Source organism: Oncorhynchus keta, chromosome 32, assembly GCF_023373465.1.
Source record: "Oncorhynchus keta strain PuntledgeMale-10-30-2019 chromosome 32, Oket_V2, whole genome shotgun sequence".
In the NCBI taxonomy this organism is placed as follows: domain Eukaryota; kingdom Metazoa; phylum Chordata; class Actinopteri; order Salmoniformes; family Salmonidae; genus Oncorhynchus; species Oncorhynchus keta.
Genome location: NC_068452.1, coordinates 14,271,587 through 14,283,864, shown reverse-complemented (window position 1 = coordinate 14,283,864; position 12,278 = coordinate 14,271,587). Strand labels below are relative to the sequence as shown.

The 12,278-nt window shown below is 40.1% G+C and overlaps 1 protein-coding gene across 3 annotated transcripts in view; it reads left to right on the top strand.

Annotated features, from left to right (window-relative positions):
• The window catches only part of LOC118365066 (transmembrane protein 178A-like), a 41,214-nt gene extending 29,245 nt beyond the window's left edge, over positions 1-11,969 (top strand). For all 3 annotated transcript variants that reach the window (XM_052490670.1, XM_052490668.1, XM_052490669.1), the window contains exons 2-4: positions 5,954-6,067; positions 8,281-8,418; positions 9,784-11,969. In XM_052490670.1, coding sequence (XP_052346630.1) covers positions 8,313-8,418; positions 9,784-10,025 — 348 coding nt within the window. In that variant the 5' untranslated portion in view covers positions 5,954-6,067; positions 8,281-8,312 and the 3' untranslated portion in view covers positions 10,026-11,969. The remainder of the gene's footprint in view (positions 1-5,953; positions 6,068-8,280; positions 8,419-9,783) is intronic.
• The last annotated feature ends 309 nt before the right edge of the window (positions 11,970-12,278 follow it).

The following is a 12,278-nucleotide window of genomic DNA, read 5'->3' as shown; positions in this document are numbered from 1 at the left end:
GCTGCGCTTTGGTCCGATTCCTCTTCCTCAGATGACAAAAACCGTTACAACTACACAGGACCACGTGCTGACACAGACCAATCATGGGATATGAGGATGCTCCCAGTTGACTCTCTCAGGCAGGATGAAAACGACTACATCGACCATGATCCTTTGCTCGTGACACCCACTTTCACTATGATCCTTAGTGCCATTCAGCCGCATTTAGCAATAGGGCATGCTTAAAATTAACATACTTCTGGCTTCATGCGCCAATCAGGAGTTTTCCATAGGAATACGCGGATGACGTCAGCACTATCACTATCTACTGGAACCAAAAAGGGTGCTCCTATGGGGACAGTCGAAGAATACTTTTTTCTAAGAGTGTATAGGGAATAGGGTGCCATTTGGGACACAGGCAGGGATTGCGAGCAGAACTAATCATATCTATGCAAAGGCATGGTGTGTTGGTTACTGTAAAATTGTTACGGTTTTCTTCCGTTGAAGGAGAGTCGGACCAAAATGCATCGTGGTTAGTTCGATACATCTTTAATAGACAAAAAAAACACGAACAATACAAAACAACAAACGGAATGTGAAAACCTAATACAGCCTATCTGGTGAAAAAACATTACATTTACATTTAAAAAAACAAAAAAACACAGAGACAGGAACAATCACCCACAAAATACTCAAAGAATATGGCTGCCTAAATATGGTTCCCAATCAGAGACAACGATAATCACCTGACTCTGATTGAGAACCGCCTCAGGCAGCCATAGACTATGCTAGACACCCCATAAAACCCCAAGACAAAAACGCACCACAATAACCCATGTCACACCCTGGCCTGACCAAATAAATGAAGACAAACATACTATACTTCGACCAGGGCGTGACAAAAATAAACAAACAACCTCCCGACTCTGAGCGTGAGATGCAGATGCTCGGCTCGCAGCCTCACACGCCTCACGTTCACAGTGAGAGATCAGCTTCAAAGTGCCTGCTCAAATATGCACATGATGATGTTTCATAATTTCTACCAAGTATGAAATGGTAGCGGTTCCCATGCATTATGTAGATGTGGACCACAAGACCTATATAGAGCTTTTGAATGTGTGTTAAGATTTTGAATTTAAAAAGTGTTTTAAAGAGCATCAAGGCTTCATTCGATGGCAAACTGTCTAGATTTTGTCCCACCAATTCAAGTTGTGGGAGCTCAGCTTGAAATAAGGACAGACGTTCTCACCGGCAACATAGGACTCATGTCTACTGTACTCTCGTAAAAGAAAGAGACAACATTTTACAGTAGCTCACATACAGAGACACCGTAACAGCAGCAAAGGTAACTTGGTAACACTTTATAGGTTGCCTTTATAAAGTTCATTTTTCTAAATGGCTTATAACAGTTATTTAATAATTTGTAAATGCATCATAAACAAATGTGAAAGGGTACCTTATAAAGTGTTTACTGAGCACTCACTATGTGAACCTGTCTAAATCTGTCCAGTTTGGAAAAAGAACAAAGTAAGCAACAGCACAGGCCAAGTTAAATGAATTTGTCCTGCATATAGTTGATTACTATACCAATTAAACTCTACAGAAGACCTAGGCCTGCCATTCGTGTAAGGGAAACTGGACCAGCCAAGTCATAGGTTGCTTCAAAGCCAGGTAAATGTTAAAGTGTTTACCCTTTTCAAACCAAGTGAGCCATTGCATGGAAATACAAGAGCTCTCTCAAATGTCACAGTTTGAGGCAGTTAAATGAGGGTAAAAAAAATGGAGTATTGCAATGGCCCTTTACAATGCGACCTGACACATCAAAATGCCTGGTTTGTGACACAAAGGCTTTTGTTAACCATCAGTGACATAAAGCTGTTATGAAATTCAACGTTAAATTAAACTTTTATAAAGTACATGATTATAAACCATAATAATATGGCATTATGCCATTTACAGTACCAGTCAAAAGTTTGAACACGCCTATTCATTCAAAGGTTTTTCTTCATTTTTACTATTTTCTACATTGTAGAATAATAGTGAAGACACAAAAACAATGAAATAACACATATGGAATCATGTAAAAAAAAGTGTTAAACCAAAAAAGTGTTAAACAAATCAAAATGTATTTTATGGATATTCTTCAAAGTAGAAAGTAGAACTCCCTTTTCCTTGATAACAGCTTTTGCACACTCTTGGCATTCTCTCAACCAGCTTCATGAGGAATGGTTTTTCCAACAATATTGAAGGAGTTCCCACATATGCTGAGCACTTGTTGGCTGCTTTTTCTTCACTCTGCGGTCCAGATCGGGTGATTGTGGAGGCCAGGTCATCTGATGCAGCACTCAATCACTCTCCTTGGTCAAATAGCCCTTACCCAGCCTGGAGGTGTGTTTTGGGTCATTGTTCTGTTGAAAAACAAATGATAGTACCAGTAAGTGCAAGCGAGATGGGATGGTGTATCGCTGCAGAATGATGTGGTCACCATGCTGGTTAAGTCTGCCTTGAATTCTAAATAAATCACTAACAGTGTCACCAGCAAAGCACCATCACACCTCCTCCTCCGTGCTTCACGGTGGGAACAACACATGTGGAGATCATCCATTCATCTACTCTAAATCTCACAAAGACACAGCGGTTGGAACCAAAAATCTCAAATTTGGACTCGTCAGACCAAAGGACAGATTTCCACCAGTCTAATGTCCATTTCTCGTGTTTCTTGGCCCAAGCAAGTCTCTTCCTATTATTGGTGTCCTTTAGTAGTGGTTTCTTTGCAGCAATTCAATCATGAAGGCCTGATTCATGCAGTCTCCTCTGAACAGTTGATGTTGAGATGTGTCTGTTACTTGAACCCCGTGAAGTATTTATTTGGACTGCAATCTGAAGTGCAGTTAACTCTAATGAACTTATCCTCAGCAGCAGAGGTAACTCTTGGTCTTCCAGTCCTGTGGCGGTGTAATGCTCCGGGTGTCGTGGGTGTGGAGTCAAATTCAGGAGACAAAGTTCAATGCTGTGCGTCTTTAAATAGCACCAACGCACCACAGGGTGCTCACAAAAGTACGTTTCCAACCACAGGGAATCAAAAAGTAAAATGGAAAAAATCACGACTAGGCACTAACACGTACCTCTACAACAGAGCCGAAGGTTACATAGAAATAATCCCACACAACAACCAGGCGGGCCGGCTGTCTAATAAAGACAAACTAATTAAACATGAACAGGTGCTACCACTAAACATACAAGGAGGGGGAGGAAAAACAATCAGTGGCAGCTAATAGGCCGGTGACGACGACCGCCGAGTGCCACCCGCCCGGGAAGGGGAAACACCCTCGGTCGGACTCGTGACAGGCGGTCCTCATGAGAGCCAGTTTCATCATAGACCTTGATGGTTTTTGTGACTGCACTTGAAGAAACGTTCAAAGTTTTCTAAATGTTACGTATTGACTGACCTTCATGTCTTAAAGTAATGATGGACTGTGGTTTCTCCTTGCTTATTTGAGCTGTTCTTGCCATAATATGGACTTGGTCTTTTACCAAATAGGGCTATCTTCTGTATACCACCCCTACCTTGTCGCAACACAACTGATTGGCGTAAGAAGGAAAGAAATTCCACAAATGAACTTTTAACAAGGCACACCAATTTGGTATTTTATTAGGATCCCTATTGGCTGTTGCAAAAGCAGCAGCTACTCTTCCAGAAGTCCATACAAAACATTTAATATGGCATAATACAGAACATTAACAGACATGAACAGCTCAAGGACAGAACTACATACATTTAAAACAAGGCACACGTAGCCTACATATTAATGCATACACACAAACTATCTCGGTCAAATAGAGGAGAGGGATTGTGCTGTGAGGTGTGGCTTTATCTATTTTTTAAATCAGGTTTGCTGTTTATTTGAGCATCAATAGATGGAACGGAGTTCCATGCAATAATGGCTCTATATAATACTGTACGCTTTCTTGAATTTGTTCTGGATTTGGGGAATGTGAAAGACCCCTGGTGGTATGTTTGGTGGGGTAAGTGTGTGTGTCAGAGCTGTGTGTAAGTTAACTATGCAAACAATTTGGGATTTTCAACACATTAATGTTTCTTATAAAAAGATGAAGTGATGCAGTCATTCTCTTCTCAACTCTTCGCCAAGAGAGACTGGTATGCATAGTATTATATCAGCCCTTTGATTACAATGAAGAGCAAGACATGCCTATCTGTTCTGGGCCAGCTGCAGCTTAACTATGTCTTTCCTTGCAGCACACAACCGGACAATAATTATGATTAGACAAAACTAGAGCCTGCAGAACTTGCTTTTTGGAGTGTGGTGTCAAAAAAGCAGAGCATCTCTTTATTACGGACAGACCTCTCTCCATCTTTACAACCATTGAATCTTTATGTTTTGACTATGACAGTTTACAATCTAAGTATCCAAGTAATTTAGTATCCTCAAATTGTTCAACAGCCACACCATTCATTACCAGATTCAGCTGAGGTCTAGAACCTAGGGAATGATGCTCTTAGGTTTAGAGATGTTCTGGACCAGTTTATTACTGGCCACCCATTCCAAAACAGACTGCAACTCTTTGTTAAGGGTTTCAGTGACTTTATTATCTGTGGTTGAATCATCAGCATACATGGACACATATGCTGTGTTTAATGCCAGTGGCAGGTCATTGGTAAAAAGAGAAAAGAGTAGGGGGCCTAGAGAGCTGCCCTGCAGTACACCACACTTTACATGTTTGGAATTAGAGGAGCTTCCATTAAAGAAATCCCTTTGAGTTCTATTAGATAGAGAGCTCTGAATCCACGATATGGCAGAGGTTGAAAATCCATAACACATGCATTTTTTCAACAACAGGTTATGGTCAATAATATCAAAGGCTGCACTGAAATCTAACAGTACAGCTCTCTTCTTACTATCATTTTTTTTCAACCAATCATAAGTCATTTGTGTCAGTGCAGTACATGTTGAGTGCCCATCTCTAGAAGCATGCTGAAAGTATGTTCTTAATTTGTTTACAGAGAAATATTTTTTCCAACAGTTTGCTAAGAGCCGGCAGCAAACTTATAGGTCTGCTGTTAGAACCCGTAAAGGCCACTTTACCACTATTGGGTAGCAGAATAACTCTGGCTTCCCTCCAGGCCTGAGGGCAAAGACTTTCCTCAAGGCTCAGATTAAAGATATGACAGATAGGAGTGGCTTTAGAGTCAGCTACCATCCTCAGTAGCTTTCCATCTAAGTTGTCAATGTCGGGAGGTTTGTCATTATTGATCAATAACAAGATTTTTTCCATCTCTCCCACACTAACTTTACAGAATTCAAACTTGCAATTATTTTATTAGTTTTTTTTATGCATGAATACGATGGTTCACTGTTCGTTGAATTGAAATGCATTCCAGGTGACTACCACATGAAGCTGGTTGAGAGAATGCCAAGAGTGTGCAAAGCTGTCATCAAGGCAAAGGGTGGCTACTTTGAAGAATATAAAATATATGTTTTGGTTACTACATGATTCCATATGTGTTATTTCATATTTTAGATGTCTTCACTATTATTCTACAATGTAGAAAATAGTTTTTTAAAAATAAAGAAAAACCCTTGAATGAGTAGGTGTGTCCACACTTTTGACTGGTACTGTATGTTGTACTAAGAGTTGTGCAAAGTTGGTAGAATATTATTCACAGCTGTAATGGCTGCCACAGGTGCTTCCACCGAGTATTAACTCTGAGGTGTGAAGACACATGCAATCAAGACATCTTATTTTGAATTAATTTAGACATTTTTCTCAAACTTTCTTTCAATTTAAATATGTGGAGTAGGCTGTAGGTAAAAATCCAGTGTAATCCCTTTTTAAATGTAGTTATGGTAACTTCAAGTAAAGATATGCAAGTTGGGCAAAGATTTTACGTAACGAAAGTAATGCGTTCTAATGTTAAAACGTAGAGCTTTTTAGTAACCCATTCTCTCCACAGGTATTGCGGACCGATGCACAACTGTCAAGTACCATTTCTCTCAGCCCATTCGGCTTCGAAACATCCCGCTCAACCTGACGAGAACCATTCAGCAAGATGAATGGCATCTCTTACGTAAGTATTGCAGACTGAACGTCCCACAACCACCTGCAATAAAACCTCTTGCATGGCTAGCAGTTTTTTATAGAGAGAAATAGTAATTGTGTCTTTATGTAGGAACTAAAGGAGGCTAACTGCACCATGGATCGTTGGCCAAAGCCTATGGGGAAATGTATGCTTTTTTTGGAGGGGGGGGGGGTTGGATAAATGTAAAAAAAAAAAAAAACTCTTATGAGTGGCTTATGAGACTTATGGCTTATGAGATCTTATGCGTTTCGTTCTATGAGATAATCTTCCTCAGCTAATTTTTAAGCATTTATGTAATCAAAACAAGCACACAAAGCACATAAATACTTTATAATTCATAAAGGTCATGCAGTCTTACTGATATTATCTCATAGAACAAAACATATAAGATCACCTAAGCCTGTGTTAACTTCAGATCTTATTTTCAGTGTTTATCCTAAAATCCCACTCCTTCCCCATTAATTTCCCCCATTTCCCCTAACAAACCAGAGGTAGAAAATGCTAGCTCATTTCCAGCTGGGTCTGAGCAAAAAGATGGACAATGGATAGATGGCCTTGGTGTGATGTGAGAAGTTTGATTCCAGGTGCCCCACAACTGCTCTCTGTTGGTGTCTGCGGTGGGATAGTCTGACGTCTGTCATGAGTAGTATTAGGGTCCTTTAAGATCAGCTTTTCCAGGTAGTTGTTGGTGCAAAAACGTAGCGATCCTAACTTTCATCTTACGGATTTGGGGCAAATTTCTACCACCATCTTTGCTCAACCAATAGCATTGTATCCCTACCCATATTATTTCCATTATTTATTGGGGAATATTTGTACTGTTCTTGCTCTTCCCATACCTTGTATTGTGTGTTTTTTTGTATAAATATTTACATGTTTTGTATGTGTGTTTTTTAAATATGTTTTTCAATGCTTCATACAGTACTGTAGACTAAAGGTTCTGTCTGTTGTGTCTAGGTTTGATAATGAAATAACAGTGGAAGTCCAAATGCCAGTGCTCCATATTAATTTGGCTTCATGCTGTGGAACCTTTAGAACCTTCAGACAACCCTAGTGATCTCATCAGACATCCATGATCTGTAATAAGGCTACTACTGGGTACACATGGTGAATATGTTAAGTTAACCTTTCGAAGCTAGTATTCCTACTCCAATGTTCAACCCCTGATGAGTGGATTACTACATGGTTATGGAAAATGTTCACGGGGAGGAAGTAAATGTCAGCTCATACAAGAAAAACATATTAACGCCACACAGTCTATTATTACTGCACAACTAGTCTGAGGAAGAACATTCATCAAAGTCAAAATACGATTGGTTTTCTTTGTCTGCATGCCATCTTTAGACAGTGTTAGCATCCCAAATGGCACCCTATTCCCTATTAAGTGCACTACTTTTGAGTGCACAGTTGTTCCCTATTAAGTGCATACAGTGTTATTTGGGACGCTGACATTGTTTTTCCTGCTCGAGTTTGATCCTGTGTTAGGATACTGCAACTCGATCTGACAAATGTATGAGATGCAGATTAGGCCTAAACATTTTTGGGGAAAGTATCCGATATGTGATTTATGATCAATGTGTCATAATGTTGTTGCAGTATATCATAAGTTGCAGGAATTTAATATTACCATCAACATATCCCACTATAAAACTGTTGTGTGATGAGTGACATAATGCTTGCCATAACGTTTACTGAAAACAAGGCACAATGCTGTCATGATGCATTAAGGAAATCATTAAAATTCACCTATTTTTAACAGTCGTGGCTGGCCATTTTATGTTATGACAGGCATCATGCCATTCTTATGACAGGGTTGTAACAAATGTAGGACAGGGGAGACCAAAAGAAAAGCATTACCTAACAAAAACTCGTGTTTTTTCCCGTGTTTGTTTGGAGACTGTTGACGGGCAGCACGAGCGGGTTTACCAGGGGGCGGTTGTCATGGAAATGTTGGTGTGTGCATGTGTGCTAATGTTTTCACTTGTGTTTGTGCTCTTGTGTGTGTGTGTGTGTGTGTGTGTGTGTGTGTGTGTGTGTGTGTGTGTGTGTGTGTGTGTGTGTGTGTGTGTGTGTGTGTGTGTGTGTGTGTGTGTGTGTGTGTGTGTGTGTGTGTGTGTGTGTGTGTGTGTGTGTGTGTGTGTGTGTGTGTGTGCGCGTGCATGCGTGCGTGAGTGCTATGTTTATATGTGTGTGTGTCTCAGATCTGCGGCGAATCACGGCAGGGTTCTTGGGGATGGCGGCTGCCGTTTTGCTGTGTGGCAGCATTGTGGCCACAGTAGGCTTCTTTTGGGAGGAGAGCCTCACCCAGCACATCTCCGGCCTGCTCTTCCTCATGGCAGGTACAACGCCTGCCAACTACCAACACCCTACCTCTCCTGTGTCTGTGTTAGGGCTTTCATTGCCAACGACCTACCTATCCTGTATATGTATGTGTGTGTGTGTGTGTGTGTGTGTGTGTGTGTGTGTGTGTGTGTGTGTGTGTGTGTGTGTGTGTGTGTGTGTGTGTGTGTGTGTGTGTGTGTGTGTGTGTGTGTGTGTGTGTGTGTGTGTGTGTGTGTGTGTGTGTGTGTGTGTGTGTGTGTGTGTGTGTGTGTGTGTGTGTGTGTGTGTGTTAGAGAGAGAGAGAGAGAGAGACAGGAAGAGAGAGATACAGAGAGTGTGTGGTTCTCTTTCCCTTTCATTGTTGGTTTCTTTGTGATGGCAGCTTTCAACTTTTGTCTCTCTCTGCCTCTTTTACTGCAACCTATCTCTATATCTCTAGTTTTCTCCCCCTTTCTCTCTCTCTCTCTCTCTCTCTCTCTCTCTCTCTCTCTCTCTCTCTCTCTCTCTCTCTCTCTCTCTCTCTCTCTCTCTCTCTCTCTCTCTCTCTCTCTCTCTCTCTCTCTCTCTCTCTCTCTCTCATCGCCAGAATACTAACCACCGGTCCTGGGATTCATCATTACGCACACCTAGCACTCATCATTGCGCGCACCTGTTAATCATTATGATTCACACCTGGGCTTCATTAACTTCATCATTTCTTCCCCTTTATATGTCACTCTCTTATGTTTTCTCACCAGTTGGTATTATTCTTGTGTACCAGCGTATAGCCTGATGGAATTGTCTCGTTTCTGGTTTTGTCGTTTTATTAAACTTTTCACCTGCACCTGCTTCCTGACTCACAGCTCCGTTAGTACACTTTCTCTCTCGTCCAAATCTTCCTCCAAAGTGTTCATCAAACACATACAGTAAAGGCTCTTTTTTTAGCAGAATTTGTAAATGCCTAATGGATACAGAGGCATTCATAATACCTTACAGACAGGTGTTAATATGCATAATAAAACATGCCATAAGCCATAATAGCTCATCGCTACAAACAGGAGACTACTTCTCTGGTTGTATGCAAACATTCCTATAACATATTTATAACATTACAATTAGGGCGGATAATTTTTAATTTCAGTCGTGTTTTAGATTTCCTTTCAACTTGTGTTTTTTATTTATTTATGTTATACTCATTAATTTCTGTTCCATGTGAATGGCAATCCGGATTGGCACATCCATTTTTTAAACTTTTAAATGAATAATATATATATAGCCATTGAAGAATATAACTTAGAAATGCCTCATGATCTTACTTCAACTGTCTAACTTGTCATTTGTTATTTTAATCCTGCATTGTCTCTTTAATAAAAATCTTGGAAGTTACAATTTGTCCCCTCCAGGGATCTTCTGCACCATCTCCTTGTGCACCTACGCCGCCAGCGTCTCCTATGACCTCTCCCGGAACCCACCCTTCATCTACGGACTGCCCGGCGACGTGGACCATGGCTACGGCTGGTCCATCTTCTGCGCCTGGGTCAGCCTGGGACTGACCGTGGCATCAGGCTGCCTCAGCACCACCTACCCCTTCCTCAGCCAAACCAAGGCCCTGCACTCCAAAACCGCACGGGAGTCCTCAGTATGAGCAGTGTGAGAGAATTGAGTGCCCCCTGTAGAATCGGGTGGGGGGGGGGGGGAATTGTTGGTGTGGACATTTTGTTGCTGACTGAAAACCAATATAAGAGGAGATGCTTTATTTTTATGAAACCAGAGATGACAACATAGTGTTTCAGTGAGATGTGGGAATCTTGTTGCTCTTTTGTGGACTCTCATCATCCTTTATCGAGGTGTTATGCAAGGTGCAGGTGTTATGATGTGTTATTTATGTGTGTTTGTATGTGCACACAGGCAAACCCACACATACATATGGACCTACACACCCGTACACAAGTACACACACAAATTTCTCTCTCAACCAAAGTTCTCTCTCTCTCGCTGTCTCTCTCTCTCTCTCTCTCTCTCTCTCTCTCTCTCTCTCTCTCTCTCTCTCTCTCTCTCCAAGACATGGAGAACAACATGAGAGTGAATAACATGAAACAACTTAAATACCCACATAGGCATACCACACACACATAAAACATGTGTGTATATATTACCATATATATGAAAAAGGCATACTTGGTTTTGGTGGTTTGGTAAGATTGAATCAAATGGACATTGCATAAAAATACTAGTATCACTTTGAAAGCAAGAACCCTTTTTTTCAGATGTAAATGGTATATTTTCAAAACTCTTAAGTACAAAACTCTAAACTGATAACATGTGTAATGCCCCCTATCTTATGTTCAGAACTTTTGACTGTGCATTCATCGGGGTTTCACACATCTTTCACCCCTGAGTCATTAATGCAAAATCAGTTTTCCTCAAATACCACAAGCACATTTTTTTTGTCACCAATACATAATGATAGGCTCACCATATAGTCATTTGAACTACCACTTTCAATTGTTGTTTTTTTCAATCACTTTGGCGCAATTTTCATTACTATGTGGTAAATGTTCGCAACAAGCACAAAAATCAAAACAGATCATCACAATCGCTCATGTTTCAAAACTTTAAGCACATTTTTAATTGACTGAGTACAACAAACAAATTCACAAAGTCACTTGTTCACTGCACCAAATCACCTTTTCAATTTAGATAAATATTCAATATATATATCTGCTTTTCAAAATTCACTTTACTTTTGATATTAGTTTCTTGTTATTTGTTAACAATACTGTAAACTATCACTTAATCAAACTGCTCAAAATGACTGAACCACAATTATGTACTGCCTAGTTAACATTTATAGTTTGATAACTGTTGAACACTGTAAATGTCTACATTTTTACCTAAATGTATCAATTTGACATCAATTTATGCTGGAAGTTTTGAAACATGAGCCATTTTCATTATCTGTTTAGATTTTTGTGTTTGGAGTTGTGTAACACAGCCTATGAGATCCGATGGATTCGATTGGTAATTTCAGTTGTGGCAATCAAATTGTACAAAGTTTTTAGCAAACCCATTAACCAGTCCCTTCCCAAACAGATGAGGCATAATCACAAAAAATGTGCTAGACTGTGAGAAGAATGCTGACAATGATAGACAAAGGACTACAGCGTTTGTTGTTTACATAGTTGAGGAAAGTCATTTTTCTCGCTCAACACAAATGGTGCACAATTCTACATTGAAATGTGAAAACAATGGAAACTGGATGAGATAATGTTGACACCGCTTGAATGGATGTAAGACTTTTGTGTTGAACCATTATCACAGATATTCTGAGCAGCCAACAGTGAGCGGTGGGCTCTGAAAATTAGTTGCTGCCCCATGGAATGGCCAGCTTTCGCAACAACTCTATCTGACCTGGAAGACTTGTAGGGACCTTGAATGGCTTGTGGGGACATTAAATGACATCTGTGGACCTTGCAGGTTATGTATGTTCAACTCAGCGTGCTGTTTCAGAAGCAGAGCAGCATTTCTGAAACAGTACAATGAGCTTCAAGTCTTCTCTATGAATTGTAAATAAAAGATTATCAACAAGAACATATCTTAAGAGTTTATGACATTATGTTGAGCTTTGTCTCTGTGTGTTACCTGTGTTACGAAGGCCTGCATGATATAATGTTAATGTTATAATGCATTTTCAAGACCCCCTTATAATGTCATATAATCATATCATAATGATCCTTACTAAATGCACCATTTCATATCAGTTGACAAAACATATTTTATTCTTAAGGTATTATAAAGAAATCCTTCATACGCTCATGACAAAGTCTTGTCAGTAAATCCATTGTAGCACATCAGAGCATGGTTTCATTACCAGATACCAGAGGTCTTAAGCAGTATT